We start from the raw sequence: 18,464 nt of genomic DNA, 5'->3' as shown, positions 1-18,464 counted from the left end.
TTTCTTAAGCAGAAGCGCAGCTTGTAAACCTTGTACCACAAAACAGATCAGTATAAATACAACATAAACAATAAAAAAGAATGAGCACATTCCATTTTGGAATTCTAATCTGTACCAAGATCCTCTCTGCATTAGCATCTGAGCACATGCAGAAACCACCTTCTTGACCATGGGACCCGCTATTGTCGAGGGTTTGAGACCCATTGGATACCCTCATCTGGGTTAGCCAACCAGTCAAAGCTGTTTCCATATGCCCATTAGGTCTCTGCATTTGGAGCAGAGCTTTTTATTGTGGTTGCCCCTTCTTGTGGGACAGCCTCCCTGTTGAGATACAACAGGTACCCCCCCCTCCTTGTAGTTTCTGGAAACATATAGAGACATATTTGTCCTGACAACCTTCTCCAGCTGCTGAATCTATGTCCTGGCTATTTGTGCTGTCCTTAAATCTGTTTTCTAGAAGCTATTTTGAAATCTCTTCAACGATGAGAGTGAATGCTTTCCATAGAAAACCATGGAGAAATCAAAATTTGAGAAATCAGTATGTCCACCCCCCCAAACACCCCTCCTAAAAACAGCCCAATGAGGATTGGGCATTTTCAGTGAGACTGGAATGCCGAAGGAACATTGATGAGGAAGAGGGATTGATCTGTGAATTGTAGCTTTGGGAAGGGAATAGAGGGTTTCCTGACAACTCAGCACCCTTGAGAAACTACAGCTTCCAGAATTCTTTGGGAGAAACTATGACTGTTCAAAGTGGCATCATCGTCCTTCAAATGTACAGTCCGAATGTGGCCAGAAACACCAGGTTGTCAAAGCTGGACGTGTAGCGCTTAAAAGAGGAAATTTAATGCTGTTATGTTTTAAGGTTAATGCAAAGCAGTGGTATCTTTCTGTGGAAATGCAAAATATTTCATGGGATGCTCCCTTTAGGGTCAAAGGAAAATAGCTGGCCACCGTGAAGCCGAAAGGCATGAACATATTTCTTTTGTTCCCACCTGCAGTAAAACTTGTCATATCCTGGGATGAAATCTCAGTGCTCGAAAAGTCGTCCAACGTCATCCTGACAGAGAGCATCCACGTCTGCTCCCGGGGGGAGGATCACTATTTTTCCATGTTCCTGCACATCACTGAAACGTTCCTTCTCATGGAGCAGCTGGCCCTGTATGCTGTTCGAAGACTCTTTGACAAGGAGACGTTCGATAATGACCCCGTCCTCCATGATCCCCTGCAAATCACTAAGAGGTAGTGTGTGTGTGTGTGTGTGTGTGTGTGTGTGTATTATAATAATGAAAAAGACCTGCTTCTTCTCGCTTCTAAAGCTGAGCTGGGGATGATATCCTAGTAAGGGGCTGCAACTCATTGGCAGAGCATCTGCTTCGTGAGCAGAAGGTGTTGGGTTCAATTCCCAGCATCTTCAGGTAGGTCTGGGATAGACGCCCTGCCTGAAACCCTACACTGCCAGCCTGTGTAGACCATATCAGCTAGATCAGTGCTTCCCAAACTTGGGTCTCCAGCTGTTTTTGGACTACAACTCCCATCATCCCTATCTAACAGCACCAGTGGTCAAGGATGGTGGGAATTGTAGTCCAAAAAACAGACCCAAGTTTGGGAAATACTGAGCTGTCTGACACTGTATAAAACAGCGTCCTGTGATCTTCCTATGATGGTGATTTTATATTATTTTTGTACACGACCTAGAGATTTACAGGCATTACACACACACACACACACACACACACACACACACTTGTGTGAGTTCTATTCAAGTGCAAGCACGTATGTGTGGCGGGGGTAATAAATGGAAAAATACCAGGGAATGGCAGGAGAGCTAGAGAGCCCTTGTGGCTCACGGGAAGACCCTACCTGAGCCTGGCCTTGGCTGGGGAGGGCGGGGTATAAATAAAAATTATTATTATTATTATTATATTGAGGGCGAAGGAAGGCCCAAAGAGCCCAGAGGCTCAGTGGGGCTTTGTTTAGGCCGCTCAGCCTCCCCACCTAACTTAATTCTGTCCAGATGTGTAATTTTATTATGTAGGGACGTTAGTTGTTAAAAACCTGGCCGCCTGCCCTTGTTTTTATTATTATTATTATTTTATTTTATTTTATTATTATCATTTTATTAGGCCTATTGTTTTTGTATAGCCTGTTTTTGGTGTTTCTTTTTTTAAATGAATATTTTACAGCATTTTAAAATGCAAACCGCTCATAAGTTTGTTTATATTTTTGATTGAACGGTGCATAAATCTCACTAAACAAAAGCAAAATAAACACAGGTAACTTGCAAAGAACCGTGGTTTCTTCCTGCCTCTGTTTTGCAAGACAAACATAATTAACCCACCACACTTCTTTCTTTACCCCCCCCTTGTTTTTCCCCCTCCCCAGAGGGCTTGAAAGCAGAGCCCACAGTGAGCAGTTTAATGCCTTCTTCAGGCTGCCGAAGGAGGAGTGTCTGCGGGAAGTGCACGAGTGTTTCTTATGGGTGCCTTTCAGCCACTACAATACTCTGGGGAAAATGTGCATCTCGGAGAACTATGTCTGCTTTGCCAGCCAGGATGGTTGCCTGTGCTGCATAATCATCCCTCTGAGAGAGGTGAGTCAGGTGGGAGCCAAGGCTAAGACGCCGCCACCTGCCTCTCAGTCGTTAAGTCTGCCTCCTCTTCTAGAATCAAAGCAACTGCAGTCTAGCGAACATCCAAGTCGAGGGACTTGTTACTGGGTTTAACTGCTTTTTTTCATCTTATTGTTTTACCAGAAGTTGTGATAGTATTATTATTTTAATGCTAGGATCTTAACAACACTTTTGCAGTCCTTTTGAAATCATTGACAGGGCAGACTGGTACTTTCTGGCTCTGGGTGCATTAACCAGCTAGCCCCATCCTGGTGCCCCTCCAAAAGACAAAAGAATAGTAGAATTGTAAGTGACTACAAGAGCCATCTAGTCTAACCCCTTACAGTGCAGGACTCTTTTGCCCAACGTGGGGCTTGAACCCACAATCTTGGGATTAAGAGTCTCATGCTCTACTGACTGAGCTATGTTCAAGCAGCAAGCCAGCAACTTACATGAGGGTTATGTTCCGGGGATCGTGTCTAAAGCCAAATCCACGTATTATCAAAACATTGGATTCAATGGCGGGTGGGATTGCCAAAGTCTTCCCCCCCATCTCCTTTCTGTTCCCTATTTATTTTATTTTAATATTTTTGCCAAGCACGTAAAGCTGAATGTGCACAAGTCAAATGTGCTTGTGAGTTGTGGGTTTAGACTCTATACATTTAAAGCATATCTTGCCCCTGGCAAAGACTCCTGGGAAGTGCAGTTCACTCCACAGAGAGAGAGCTACAGCAACTTAACAAACTACATCTCCCAGGATTCATTGGGGGAAGCCATGGTTGTTTAAAGCGGTATGATTCTGCTTTGAAAGTAAAATTAAAAGAGGGCGAACCTCCTGGCCTCAGCTGTAGTGTAAGCCCTAGCTGTCCTCGGAGTGAATCAGACTTTTGAAGCCTTAACCTCTTGACCAAATTTAGTGAGAACGAGCCTTGTAAGAGTGGAATCTTACTGCCATCTTTGTGCATGCAAACACTTGCAGGTTGTATCAGTCGAGGTGTCTGATCCTGGTAGCAAAGCTGTCAGCATTGCTACCAGAGGGAAGAGAGCCTTCCGTTTCTCCGAAGTTCGGGATTTTGAACAACTGGTGGCGACGCTGAAGAGGAAATGTGATACCACAGCAAGCCAACAGCATAGCATGAGCACAGAGGTAAAGGCTCTGTTTGTCTAATTCATTGCAGGACTCTAGGGTGGGGAGGGCAGTCTTTTATGACAGCTGTGTTCATTGGAGACACTATGCTTTTGAACTCCAGCTGCTGGAAAATGAAGGGGAGGAGAGTTTCTCAGGCCTTGCTTGTGGGCCTCCCAAAAATGGGCACCTGGGTTGGCCACTGTGAGAAGAAGACTCTGGGCTAGTTGGGCCATTGAGCTGATCCAACAGAGTTCTCCTTATGTTCCTTTGAGTCAGGGGTGATCAGAAGGTCGGTGGTTCGAATCCCTGCGACGGGGTGAGCTCCTGTTGCTTGGTCCCTGCTCCTGCCAACCTAGCAGTTCGAAAGCACGTCAAAGTGCAAGTAGATAAATAGGTACCACTCCGGCAGGAAGATAAACAGCGTTTCTGTGCGCTGCTGTGGTTCGCCAGAAGCAACTTAGTCATGCTGGCCACATGACCCAGAAGCTGTACGCTGGCTCCCTCAGCCAATAAAGCAAGATGAGCGCCGCAACCCCAGAGTCGGTCACGACTGGACCTAACAGTCGGGGTCTCTTTACCTTTAGCAAACTTTTGGGGACCAGGCACATGTTTGCAAACTGAAAGAGCTTGTGGTTAGTTCATATACCACCTAACACCAGAACAGGGGGACTTTTCAGAAGGTCTAGGAGGTCACTCGGAAGTGCGCCTGCTTTTTCTACTTCCGTTAAAACACAGCTCCTGTCGTAAATGCGTTTTTTGCAGGTTGCTGCTGGCTCGAACGCTGAGCCTCTCGCGGACTATTTTGAGGGGCAGCCGATGGCAAGCCACAAAGACAACAGCAAGATGGTTAGTACCGAAGCCCTCATGACTGTCTTTCACCCTCAGGATGCGGAGAATCTGGACGCTAAAATGGTAAGAAGGAAAAGCAGCTCCTGTTGTGGGAAATACATCTATTCTATCCCCCTGCACCCCAACTTGTCATCTTTGCTTACTTCGCATTTGGTTTTGTTTTATGCACCTAGAGTTCATCGTTCTTGTGCACATTCCACCCCCTCCCCCCAAATGGGATCTGCAACAAAATGTTGCAGTTGTGGTGTGTTCCTGTTCAGGGAGGCAGCCAGGCAACATCTTCCTGGACACTCCATTCCATCCCACCAAGTTTCCCATCCCTTTCTCCGCCCAAGCCGTTCTGTTCCCCCTGAATGTGCTCATGACAGAACGTGCTCTGGGACCGATGGCCATCCAACCTCTGCTTACAAACCTCTAAGGAAGGAGAGTCCACCACCTCTTGTGGGAGTCTGTTCCACTGCCCAACAGCTCTGACTGTCAGAAAGTTTTTCTGAATGTTTAGTCAGAATCTCCTTTCCTGCGACTTGAAGCCATTGGTCCAAAGCAGGAGAAAACAAGCATTCTCCCTCCTCCTACATATGACAGCCTTTAAGATATTTGAAGATAGCTCTCATATTTCCTCTCAGTCTCCTCTTTTCCAGGCTAAACATACCCAGCTCCTTCAAGCGCTCCTCATAAGGCTTAGTTTTCGGACCCTTGATCATCTTGGTTGCCTTCCTCTGCACACATTCCAGCTTGTCAACATCCTTCTTAAATTGTGGTGCCCAGAATTGGACACAGTATTCCAAGTGTGGTCTGACTAAGGCAGAATAAAGTGGGACTATTACTTCCCTTGATCTGGACGCTATACTTCTGTTGATGCAGCCTAGAATAGCATTAGCCTTTTTTGCTGCTTCATCACACTGTTGACTCAACGTTAACCTTGTGGTCCGCTAAGACCCCTAGATCTTTTTCACATGCACTGCTAGTATATGATGCCTTGCTTTTCTAGTTGAAAGAAAAAATGAAGGAGCAGTCCTGGAACATCCTTTTCGTAGAATGTGGGCGTGGTGTAAGTATGTTTCGGACGAGGAGGACGAGGGACCTGATTGTCAAAGGGATACCCGAGGTGTTACGAGGAGACCTTTGGCTTCTTTTCTCAGGTACTATCGGTTATGTTCTCATGGCAATGCGTTGTTGTTGTTATATTGCAGTGTTATTTTATTTATTCAGGTCGTATTCCACCCTTCCTCCCAAAGGAGCCCAGGAAGGCAGACATCAAAATGTTAAAACAATACAATTAAAAATAAAACAAGGCAATTAAAACTATCTAAAACCTTTTAAAAGCAACCCCGTACCATAATTTCAAGGTTGCCATCTATGGGCCCATCAAAAGTCTGGAGTTTATGGGGTTGCCCTTTCAATTTCCCCCGAAAGTCAGTAGTGAGGGAGACAGGCTTGCCTCGCCGGGGCGGGGGGGGGGCATCCCACAAATGGGGAACCTACATCAATATCAATAAATATTTCCTGGGCAGCTAACAAACAAAATAGTATTGAAAATACAACATACAAGGTTGCCTCCAAAGTTAAGGAATCAAGCGTTCTTAATACAGTTGTACCTTGGATCCCTTGGTACTCGAACGTTTTGGCTCCCGAATGCTGCAAACCCGAAAGTGAGTGTTCCGGTTTGCGAACGTTCTTTGGCACCCAAACGTCCGACGGGGCTTCCAAGGCTTCCGATTGGCTGCAGGAGCTTCCTGCAGCCAATTGGAAGCCACGCGTTGGTTTCTGAACGTTTTGGAAGTCGAACGGACTTCCAGAACAGATTCTGTTCGACTTCCAAGGTACTACTGTAATGGAATTTTTCTTGCTTTTCGGAAGGTTTTCAGTTATGTTTATTTATCTACATACAGTATTCATTTAAAAAAAAACCCCACAATGCAGCGAGATTCAGGTAGCTGTTTTGGTCTGACACAGTCAAAATAAAATAAAAAAATTAAAAATTGTCCAGTTGCAGTTTGCAACAATTGTCTGTAAAACTGTCCAATAAAAACTATGTAACATACTAAACATTAAGGTGTATGTGTGTGTATATATATATATAGGCAATACGTATTTAGACAGAATTTAAGCTTGGCATGGGAGAGAATGATGCTGTCTTCTAAAGGCAGTGGAGGGGGTCGAGGTGGGGGCACAGAACGGGCAAAGTATATTTTTAGCATATGCTGATGACAGGAATCCAGGAATTGAGGGGCGGGGCAAATAGAGGACGAGCCCCTTGTTTTGGAGGGATGCTCCCCCCCCCAGGTACACCAGCCCCCTGGCGCTGCCTGTGTCTCGAGGGACTGCAGAGCAGCTAATAGTTTGGTGCTAGCCCAGTTAAAGAGGAAGGTTGGAATGATGGGGAAAGAAAAATTGTGTGACCCACGCAGGAGCACTGCATGTCAGGATCCCAGTTTGAGTAGCACTGGCCTGGGTGGTTTATTCCTACTTAAAATGGTCCCTGCTGGTGAGCTTTTGCCAACCTAGTGCTGGCCTGTGCTGGCTGGAGCTGATGGGAGTTGTAGTTTGGAACGCCTGGAAGGCTTTCCAGGTAGGCAAAGGCTGCATCAAAGGTGAGGAGCAAATCTGTGGGTGCAAATCAGCCTTGAGCCCTTATTCAGACATGGTGGCCAGAATAAGCACACTCGCGGCTTGTTGCAGGGGAAATGCAAATGTCCTCTTCCTGGTTGTTCTGTAACAGTGTGACCCTAAACACCTTGGCAGGCGCTGTAAATGACATGGCTACCAACCCTGGCTATTACACCGACATGGTGGAGAGGTCCTTCGGCACGTGTACTTTGGCAACGGATGAAATCGAACGTGATCTGCGCCGCTCTTTGCCCGAGCATCCAGCTTTCCAGAGTGACACGGGCATTTCAGCCCTGAGGAGGGTTCTCACGGCATACGCCTACAGGAACCCCAAGATTGGATATTGCCAGGTGAGACTTGCCTGTGGCCCCGGCCGTCCTTGTATAGTCTGCAAACAGCTAACTTTTCTTCTTCTTCTTTTTAAATTGTTTTGTTTCTTCATAGTCTATGTACACGTGGGACCTGGAGAAAAAAGGCTGGCAGCAGAGGTTTTGTTTTGTTTAACAAAAAAAGTATATATTATTTGATTGTGCGGTTTTTTAAAAAACGTTCTAAGGGGGTTGCAAAAATATAAAACAGAGCATTAAAATTCCTGGGTGGGGAGGGGAGAAACAGTAGAAAGGTGTATTTGAAGCATTCTAAAGATTATTAAAATCAGCTTAAAAAATAAAACACATGTAACTTCTATATGTCTGGGTAGACTTGCCTAAACAAAAATGTTTCAAGTAGGTGCAGAAAAGACTACAGAGAATGCACCTGCCTGGAATCAAATCGGCAGGGAGTTCCAGGGTGTGGGCGCCACCACACAAAGGAAAGGTCAATCTCTTGCAAGTGCAGAAGGAGTATTTTGTGGCGCTTGTAATGGTACCAGTTCCACACTGGTTGCACCTGTCCAGGGATGCTATGCCCCTTTCCATTTCATCCTCCTTCCCCCTCGTTTTCTGTTCTCTCTTAACCAGTTACTTAGCATTCTGTGCCAAAAAAGCATGCTCAGTCCCCACCAAGCTGTTTGGGGTACAAAGCACTTTTTTATTTTTATTTTTTGCAAACCTTAGAGTTCCCTTAATCCTGTTAGGGATTGTGCTTAGGTTCTTGCTGCTTTTGGCCACATAAGGAGAATGATTTTTGACACACCCACCTGTCAATCATCCGACATCGCAGTGATGTCGGAATGTAGACACCTGTCAAAGTTGGCCAATGGTGGGTTGTTGGGAGATAACCTGCTCAGCCCTGCGCACAGTGGGAGGCAGTTGGGACTGTGGTCTAAACCACAGAGCCTCTTGGGCTTGCAGATCATAAGGTCAGCAGTTTGAATCCCTGTGACAGGGTGAGTTTCCGTTGCTCTGTTCCAGCTCCTGCCTACCTAGCAGTTCAAAAGCATACCAACACAAGTAGATAAATAGGTACCGCTGCGGTGGGAAGGTAAACGGCGTTTCCATGCACTCTGACACTCGTCACAGTGTCCCGTTGTGCCAGAAGTGGCTTAGTCTTGCTGGCCACATGACCTGGAAAGCTGTCTGTGGACAAACGCCGGCTCCCTCAGCCTGAAAACGAGATGAGCACCACAAACCCAGAGTGGCCTTTGACTGGACTTAACCGTCCAGGGGTCCCTTTACCTTTACCTACCTTTACAGTGCTTCCCAAATGCTCAAGAATCAGGTGGTTGTTGTGCATTCTGGAAGTACCACACTCAGGACTAAGCAGACTTTGCAAGGAGCAGAACGAGTCCTCGATGTCCTTTTTGCAAAATGATGTACATCTCTCTCCCTCCTAACACTGCTTACTGTGCTCGATAGGCAATGAACATTCTGACATCAGTGCTGCTCCTTTACGCCAAGGAGGAAGAAGCTTTCTGGCTCCTGGTTGCTGTGTGCGAAAGGATGCTGCCCGATTATTTCAACCGCCGAATCATTGGTACTGCTTCACTTTAATGATCGCTTTCGCACATGAAAGGAATAGGCAGGAGAACCTGCTGTGCAGTAAGAGTAGATGCCAGCACTTGATTCCCAGTGCATAAGTCCCAAGGGCAAAAGAGCCTTCCTCTTGGAACGGGCGGTGCTGAAGGCAGTTCATATGGAACAGGTCGCAGAGATGGCAGGGGTGCCTGCTTAGGGAAGGGGACCCATGGAGCGCTCCTTGTCCAAGGGGCCTCTCAACATCTGGAGCCAGAACTTCATGTTTGGGTTCTAGGAATATGCCCTATATTGAGCTAAGGCCACTGGCCCCATCCAGATAAGTGCTGCTTCCATAGAGTAGCAGTGACTCTCTGGGCATTCGGACAGTCCCAGTCCTTCCCACCCACCCACCCTCCCTTTCTTCCTTTCTCCCTCCCTTCTTTCCTTCCATTTATAGTGATGCCTTAATTCAAGGGCATCCCAGGCAGTTCACAAATAAATAAGTACGGTTGGTCCTGTGTTTTGATGGGGAAGAGGACATTCAAACCGGGGCTGGGGCTGTTGTTGAGTTTACCTGCCTGCCTCCAATGCTTCTTCCTTCTTACAGGGAAGATTGCGTAGGCTGGCTGTGTGCGTGAGGGGAAAAGATCAGCTGAAGCAGGCCCTGATGTCGATTCTGCTTTCTTCTCTTGCAGGGCTATCATTTTATTGTAGGGCGTTTCCAAAGAAAATTTAAGTTGATCTTTCAGTCACCTTAAGTACACTTTCCTGAACACAACCCAGTCATTCCCCTTCTCTTAGAATCATAGAATTGGATGGGACCCAAAGGGTCATCTAGTCCGACCCCCTGCAATGCAGGAATCTCAGCTAAAACATCCCTGACAGATGGCCATCCAACCTCTGCTTAAGAACCTCCAAGGAAGGAGAGTCCACTACCTTCTGAGGAACTTGCTGTCAAGCAGCTTTTATTGTGAGAAAGTTCTTCCTGATGTTCAGTCAGAATCTGCTTCCTTCTAATTTGAATCCATTGCAGGGGAGAAATTTCATAATATGGTTCCCTGTGCAAGGCCAAAATTTGATGCCCCACCAACCCAGCCCTCACACCACTTTCCCAAAGCCAGCTAAGTGAGGCACCGGGCTTTGGGAAGAAGGTGTGAGGCCCTGGCGGGGTCCTTCCTAAAGCTGGACAAGTGCTAACTAGGCTTTGGCAAAAAGGCAGGAAGGCCCCCTCTTGTCTCAGTGCTCTGTGCAGGTGTCTTGCCCAGTGCAAGGTGGTTCTTTTAGAATGAGATTCAGAAGTCATACAAAACAGAAGTGCGTGAGAAGATTAAAGATTTTATTCTAAACAGCAAGCAATATATACATACCAAAAAAGCACCTCAATCTGCCACTTGATCTGCCACTCAAGAAGCGGCGAAGTGGCTTCCCCAGGTAGCCTCAGTTTGCATGGCCCCATAGCCATCAGTCCATGCACGAGCTTCTCCAAAACTCTGCCCACAACCATCCGATTTATAGCTAGCTAGCTAAACCACAGAGCCTAGGGCTTGCTGATCAGAAGGTTGGCAGTTCGAACCCCCGCGACGGGGTGAGCTCCCGTTGCTTGGTCCCTGCTCCTGCCAACCTAGCAGTTCGAAAGCACGTCAAAGTGCAAGTAGATAAATAGGTACCACTCTGGCGGGAAGGTGAACGGCGTTTCCGTGCGCTGCTCTGGTTCGCCAGAAGCAGCTTAGTCATGCTGGCCACATGACCTGGAAGCTGAATGCCGGTTCCCTCGGCCAATAAAGCGAGATGAGCGCTGCAACCCCAGAGTCGTCCGCGACTGGACCTAATGGTCAGGGGTCCCTTTACCTTTTTATCATATCTTGCAGGTGCCTTGGTAGACCAAGCAGTGTTTGAGGAGCTGATCAGGAACTATCTGCCGCAGCTGACGGAGCACATGACAGACATGACGTTCTTCTCCTCCGTCTCCCTGTCCTGGTTCCTCACTCTGTTCATCAGTGTGCTGCCCATCGAGAGCGCGGTCAATGTGGTTGACTGCTTCTTCTACGACGGGATCAAGGCCGTTCTGCAGCTGGGCCTGGCTGTGCTAGATTACAACATGGACAGGCTGCTGACTTGTAAGGATGATGCAGAAGCTGTGACTGTCCTCAACAGGTAACAGAGCCTTTTTTTTAAAAAAAAAAAAAACCTAAGATGCTTCACCTGACAGTGCAGTTCTGTTCATATTGACTCAGAAATAAGTGCTGTTTGGTTCAACTTGTTGCTATTACTACCAATAATAATTTATTTATATGCTGCTCATCTGATTGGGTTACCCAAGCCACTCTGAGCAGCTTCCAACAAATTAAACACAATACATCAAACATTAAAAACTTCCCAATACAGTGGTACATTGGTTCTCAAACTTAATCCATTCCAGGAGTCCTTTCAAATCCCGAAACTGTTTGAAAACCAAGGCACGGCTTCCAATTGGCTGCAGGAGCTTCCTGCACTAAAGTGGAAGCCGCAGAAGCCTCATCGGATGTTCAGCATCCAAAGACGTTTGCAAACTGGAACACTTACTTTCAGGTTTGCGGCATTCGGGAGCCGATTTGTTCGGCAACTAAGCCATTCGGGAACCAAGGTACCACTGTTCGGGGCTGCCTTCAGATGTCTTCTAAAAGTCTGGTAGTTGTTCATCTCTTTGACATCTGATGGGAGGGCGTTCCACAGGGAGGGCGCCACTACCGAGAAGGCCCTCTGCCTGGTTCCCTGTAACTTGGCTTCTCGCAGTGAGGGAACTGCCAGAAGGCCCTCGGAGCTGGACCTCAGTGTCTGGGCTGAATTTATTTACGATTACATTCATAGTCCACCTTCTTCCAAAGTGTTCAGGGTAGCATAGAGGTTCCCTGCTCACCATTTTATCCTTGTGAGGTTAAGCTAGGCTGAGAGATGGTGACTGGTCCAAGGTCATCCAGTGAGTTTGTGGCTGAGTGAGGATTCAAACCTTTGACTTCCAGGTCCTAGTCCAACATTCTTACCCCCAAAACAACAACAATTGCTATTATTATTATTTTTGAAATTTGTAAACCACCCTTCATCTGAAGATCACAGAGTGGCTCACTGCCACCTTAGAAACAACACCACAGTGGAATCCAGTGATATAGGATTGTAACTTGAATACAACTGGAGTAATGTGAATATTTTTCTCCTTTACAGATTAGGCCTCTGTCTAGGATCCCCACCCACACCCCCTCCAGAATTTATAATAACCTTTTGCTTTCTGTTTTAATTGATGAGCAGCACAATGCAGCTTCCAGTCAAAAGCAGCAAAACACAATAAAAACAGGGTGAAATACACTGTGAAAAAAATGTAGCTCCAGCAGCAGCAAGGCAGTGGAGTTTTGGGGAAATGCTGTGGGCGCCAGTCACAAAATGGCTGACACAAGACACATTATGTGTTGTGCTTGGGGTATTTGTGTGTGTGGTGTAACACAAAATGGCTGCCATATCTAAAAAGAACAGAAAGAGAGATTGGACTAAAAAATGTGCTTTGTGGTGGGGCTTGGGGGGAAGGGCACCTACAGTCACAATTATCATTGTTAAAATTTGTGTACCACCCTTCATCCAAAGATCGCAGGGTGGTTCACAACATAAAAATGCAGAATAAAGAGACAAAAATCACTCGCTTACGGGCAAAAACTCTTTACTCCTCTGTTCTGAACAAAAGCATGGGTGAGTTTTCCCTCCTGGCGTCCAGTGGAAAAGTGGCCAAACAGGAACTGTGGGAAGGAAGAACAAACCGTCTTTCAGGCACTATCCATTTTTGAGGAGGTGCTTACTGAGGAATTTCATGGGCGCTATAGGCAGTATTGGCTTGCCCACCCTCAGGCGCTGTGCTGATGGCCCCTCCTCAACAAAAAATATAAAATAGCCACAGCTGCACTACTCAACACTAATAAATAAAATAGCAGGTTGGCACATTTATAGTATTATTATTATTTTTCATGCACAACAAGGTTTTTCTTTGCGGTCTTTTTTTTAAATAAAAAAATACTCATTTCTACTCACTTTTAATTCACTATGTTTCGTACATCCTCCCCCCTTTTTTATTTCAATTGAAGGTTTTTTGACAGTGTTACCAACAAGGATAGTCCTCTGCCTCCAGCAGTGCAGCAGGCCTCGGGTGCGAATGAAGCCAAGAGCCATCACCCCAAAGTGGACGTCACGGACTTGATTCTAGAGTCAAACGAGGTTTGTAAAGCCAATTGGCTTCAGAGGGGTGGGTGCTGTTTTTTCCTCTTTCCTGCATTGCCACTGCCTGTTCAACAAGCCACCTCTTGTGGGTAAAATTGTTTTCTCCTTCAAGATATCTAATAATAGAATGAAAGGGGCCTTAGAGATCTGCATTGGCTCCCAGTAAGTTTCCGAGCACAATTCAAAGTGTTGGTGCTAACCTTTAAAGCCCTAAACGGCCTCGGTCCAGTATACCTGAAGGAGCGTCTCCACCCCCATCGTTCTGCCCAGACACTGAGATCCAGCGCCGAGGGCCTTCTGGAGGTTGCCTCATTGCGAGAAGCCAAGTTACAGGGAACCAGGCAGAGGGCCTTCTTGGTAGTGGCGCCCACCCTGTGGAACGCCCTCCCAGCAGAAATAAGCAGCTATCCTATATTTACAAGTCATCTGAAGGCAGCCCTGTTTAGGGAAGTTTTTAATATTTAATGCCGTACTGTTTTTAACACTTGATTGGGAGCCACCCAGAGTGGCTGGGGAAACTCAGCCAGATGGGCGGGGGATAAATAATAAATTAGTAGTAGTAGTAGTAGTAGTAGTAGTAGTAGTAGTAGTAGCAGTAGTAATCTAGCTCCACTGCTCAGTACAGGCTCTAGGATGCATTCCTGATGGGAAAGCCTTCCAGATTCTGCTTAAATACCTCCAGAGAAAGACTCTTCTACCTCCTGGGGCAGAACCTCAGGACTATTTTATTTTACTGCATTTATATCCCAACTTTCCCCCCAAGAAACTCAGGGTGGAACACGTGGTCCTGCCCCTTATTTAATCCCCACAAGAAACCTGTGGTGGAGCAATGTATGGAACATTTGCTTTATCTGAACATCTGTTCAGATCAGCCTTTCTCAACCTGGGGGGTCCCCAGATGTTGTTGGACTACAACTCCCATCACCCCTAGCTAGCAAGGCCAGAGCTCAGGAATGATGGGAGTTGTAGTCCAACAACAGCTGGGGACCCACAGGTTGAGAACCGCTGGTTCAGATGTAGATGGGTAGTCTGGGGGTGAAGCCAAAAGGGTCTTCATTTTTGGATTATATAAATAGGGAGAATCAAATATGTATTCATCCCATGACTCCTCGTTGTGGTTGGGCTATATAGACCAGTGTTTCCCAACCGGTGTTCCGCGGCACACGAGTGTGCCGTGAGACATCGGCTGGTGTGCCGCGAGATACCTGGAGGGAGGCGAGTCGGGCGGCGAGAGGCGGGGCGGCGGCGGCGAGGAGAGGTCGCGCCTCCTGCTGCTGCCTGGCGCTCCTCCTCGCAGCCGGCAGCGCTGCCTGGGCGCCTCCGCGCGACTCTGCCTCGCTGGGTTTGGTCTCCCAGCAGAGACGGGTCACACGCGCCCCTCCCTCCCTCCCTCAGCCTGCGCGGAGGGAGAGCCAGAGAGAGGCATCGCTCCTGCGCTCCGAGGCGGATTGAGCGCAGCTGAGAGGAGCTGCCGAGGGAAAAAACTTTCACTTTTGTGCGTCCCTCCCGGCGTGACGCTGCGTGCTGACGTCACGGGGCGGGGCTTTAATGGTGGTGTGCCGCGAGATTTTTTTTCAGTAAACAGGTGTGCCGTTGCCCAAAAACGTTTGGGAAACACTGATATAGACACATCTTTAAAACTTGGCAATGTATTTAACTGCATTTCAATAATTTGCTTTTTATGCTGAATATGCTATGTATATGGCTCTGTTGTTGTTTGTATGGCTATCTGTCAGTTTGTACATATGTTTTATGATAAATCAATTAAAAAACAACCCTGTGAGGTACGATAGGCTGAGAGGCGGTGACTGATCCAGTGAGCTTCATAGTTGAGTAGGGATTTGAACCCTGGTCTCTCAAGTCCTAGGGACCCGGGTGGCACTGTGGGTTAAACCACAGAGCCTAAAGCTTGCCAATCAGAAGGTTGGCGGTTCGAATCCCCACGACGGGGTGAGCTCCCGTTGCTCGGTCCCTGCTCCTGCCAACCTAGCAGTTTGAAAGCACAAAGTGCAAGTAGATAAATAGGTACCGCTCTGGCGGGAAGGTAAACGGCGTTTCCGTGCGCTGCTCTGGTTCGCCAGAAGCGGCTCAGTCATGCTGGCCACATGACCTGGAAGCTGTACGCCGGCTCCCTTGGCCAATAAAGCGAGATGAGCGCCGCAACCCCAGAGTCGGCCAGGGGTCCCTTTACCTCTCAAGTCCTAGTTAGACACTCTAGCCCCAAAAGCAAACCAGGCTTTATGAGAGCTGGGGGTTCCCTCCCATCTTAGAAACTGCTTCCTGATAGTACAGTTGCTTAAATAACGCAGACATAATCCGGAGAGAAAAGAAATTCTGAGAGCATTTTACTGAGGAAAACTGAACAAAACCTTTACATAATTTGAGGGGAAAGGAACAGAGTGGTTTTGTCTTTCTGACATTAGGACATTAGGCAGTGTACAAAGCTGGGAGACATTTAACCAAACATACAGAGGAAAAGCTCCTGCAGAACTGCACAGCCATTCAGGGCACCTACCTCAGTAAACATCAAGGCACTTTGTCTGGTTGCTAAGCAACACCCCCGCGCGCCCCCTGGTTAGCCTTCTTACAGATAACGGAATTAACCCTTTAGTTCCAAACAGAATGATCCCTGCTATTGCACTTCGAATGCTTCCCTGGTAGGAGAGGCTTACCAGTAGGAGAGGCTTACTATTGCGGGTCTTGCATCCTGCTGTTCAGGTAGCCAGAATCTTACAGCATCCCAATCCAGTTAGCTCTGCCCCTGGAAGCAGCCTGATGGATTCCTGCTCTTCTCCTAGAAATATGGTGACATCCGGTTTGAGGAAGTAGAAAGCATGCGGCGCCGTAACAGGCTGTATGTCATTCAGACCCTGGAGGTCACTACGAAGCAAAATGTGGTGAGTGAACTGCATGCTCAGATACCTTGAGCTGTGTGGAACAAGAACATTAGCCATCCTGTTCATTGTATGGTAACTTCACAATGTGTTTGTCGTAGTTGTCGTCATTTTATTTGCTGGCTGTGCATTATTGCTATAATAATTTGCTTTTTTATTTTAAGAGTGCAAGTGGATAGATCTCTGCCTCAAGGGGCTTACAGTCAGAAATCCAAGAAGAGAAGCAGAGGCCAATTATGTGGTTATTTCAGCTGCACATGCTTAGACTTAAATCTCATCCGCACTATACATTTAAAGCAGTATCGTACCAGTTTAAACAGTCATGGCCTCCTCCAAAGAAGGCTGGGAACTGTAGCTTGTTAAGGTGCAGAGAATTGTTAGGACACCTCCTGTTCCCTCACAGAGCCACGGTTCCCTGGGAAGAGGGGTTGACTGTGAAACCACTGTGGGAATTGCAGCTCTGTGAGAGGAACAGGGGTCTCCTAATAACTCTCAGCACCTTTAACACCCTAGGATTCTTTGGGGAAGCCTATTCTTTGGGGGTGGCTATTTAAAGTGGCTTGGCACTGCTTTAAATGACTCAGGGCTGCAATACCTCAAGGACCGCCTCTCTCCATATGAACCGAACCAGACCCTGAGACTCTGAGATCATCATCTGAGGCCCTTCTTTGTGTGCCTCTTCCACATGAGGTCCACAAGGTGGCAACGCAAGAACGGGGCCTTCTCTGCAGCGGCTCCCCGTCTGTGGAATGCTCTCCCCAGGGAGGTTCGCCTGGCGCCTTCATTATACACCTTTAGGCACCAGGCAAAAATATTCCTCTTCTCCCAGACCTCTGGCTGATTAAGCTATTGCCTTTTAAACTGTGTGTGGTGGAAGGTTATTGGTTTGTTTCTGTTCTTAAGGGAGTAGGAAACCTTTTTCAAGTTGAGGGGCACATTCCCAATTGCTACAGGCCACAAAGGAGAATTTTCCTTTTCTACAGAGACTGTGAAGCAGGGTCTGCGAGGGACATTGCCTGAAGACAGGTGTAGTGATATACAGGGCCAGACAGAGAGGCATGGGAACTTGGGGTTCCTAATGAACACAGATGCACCTTGTCTTCGCCCTAAAATGGCTTTGCTCAGAAATTTGAGGCAGTTGCATTCAGTGCTTGAAGGGGACATGGAAGAGTTAAGTTAAAAGTGTTTTGACCCAAGTGCACAAGAGGTTCTCAGCTTTTTGCTTCTGTGCCTGATGAAATCAGCCTCTTCTTTTACAAGCTGGAAATAAGCTAATGTCAAAGCACAAAGAACTGAGGGGGAAACGAGATTTACATCCTCCTAACTTGGTTGCTCTCATTCTGTCCTCTGTAGCTTCGTGTTATCTCCCAGGATGTGAAAATAAGTCCTAGCAACCTGGAAGAGCTGTATGAATTATTCAAGGTGAGAAGCTGTTTTCGCCTAATGCACTTGTTTCCCAAAATTTCTTTGTTTCCCCCTTGAGTATCCTACTGTGACACACCTCCGACAGAACAGAGGAGAATTGATTAACTCCTAGAAACTGGCTAGCTCTTCTTGATCTTCTTTTTAAAATAATAATAATAATAATAAATATCATTTATTTATTTGTACAGTATTGCCCCCAAAGCAGTTATTAGTTTACATCCAATACAGTGCTACGTAAGCAATCTGTCAGTGAAAGTATTTGTGCTTGTACAGAAGGACTCCTCCCCCCCCCCCGCAAAAACACTCTTCTCGTCCCTCATGCACTCCATGTTCTCCCCAAATCTCTGGGCAGTTTGGGAAACCCTAGAACAAGTTTGGGGTGTGTGCAGAAGGGAGGAGAGGCAACAGAAGTCCAGTTGTGCAAGTGTAAATCCTTGCATCGACCAGTTGGTGACATAGTGCTACATTGGATACAAACCGCAAACCATAGTTTCCCAAAGGGGCTGATATCAATACAGTGGTACCTTGGTAGTTGAACGGATTGGCTCCCAAAAAAATTTGCTCCCAAACGCCGCAAACCTGGAAGTGAGTGCTCCGGTTTGCGAACATTTTTTGGAAGCTGAACGTCCAACATGGCTTCCGTGGCTTCCGTTTGAGTGCAGGAAGCTCCTGCAGCCAATCAGAAGCTGCGCCTTGGTTTTCGAACCGTCAAACAGACTCCCAGAACGGATTAAATACAAGAACCAAGGTATTACTGTGTGAAGACACTGAGAGCGGATGATACAGGCCCTGTCAAGGGCTTGGAAACTGAAAAG

General features: G+C 47.0%; 1 protein-coding gene across 3 annotated transcripts in view; it reads left to right on the top strand.

Annotated features, from left to right (window-relative positions):
* The window catches only part of TBC1D8B (TBC1 domain family member 8B), a 50,495-nt gene that overhangs the window by 16,450 nt on the left and 15,581 nt on the right, over positions 1-18,464 (top strand). For all 3 annotated transcript variants that reach the window (XM_082207187.1, XM_082207188.1, XM_082207189.1), the window contains 11 exons: positions 1,002-1,242; positions 2,386-2,593; positions 3,591-3,758; positions 4,503-4,652; positions 5,581-5,731; positions 7,335-7,549; positions 8,996-9,113; positions 10,963-11,248; positions 13,198-13,327; positions 16,129-16,227; positions 17,578-17,646. In XM_082207187.1, the coding sequence (XP_082063313.1) occupies positions 1,002-1,242; positions 2,386-2,593; positions 3,591-3,758; positions 4,503-4,652; positions 5,581-5,731; positions 7,335-7,549; positions 8,996-9,113; positions 10,963-11,248; positions 13,198-13,327; positions 16,129-16,227; positions 17,578-17,646 (1,835 nt within the window). The remainder of the gene's footprint in view (positions 1-1,001; positions 1,243-2,385; positions 2,594-3,590; positions 3,759-4,502; positions 4,653-5,580; positions 5,732-7,334; positions 7,550-8,995; positions 9,114-10,962; positions 11,249-13,197; positions 13,328-16,128; positions 16,228-17,577; positions 17,647-18,464) is intronic.

This window comes from Podarcis vaucheri (assembly GCF_965113315.1).
Source record: "Podarcis vaucheri genome assembly, chromosome: Z".
Classification (NCBI taxonomy): Eukaryota; Metazoa; Chordata; class Lepidosauria; order Squamata; family Lacertidae; genus Podarcis; species Podarcis vaucheri.
Note: the sequence above shows the minus strand (reverse complement) of the source record. Positions and strands in the feature narration are given on the sequence as shown.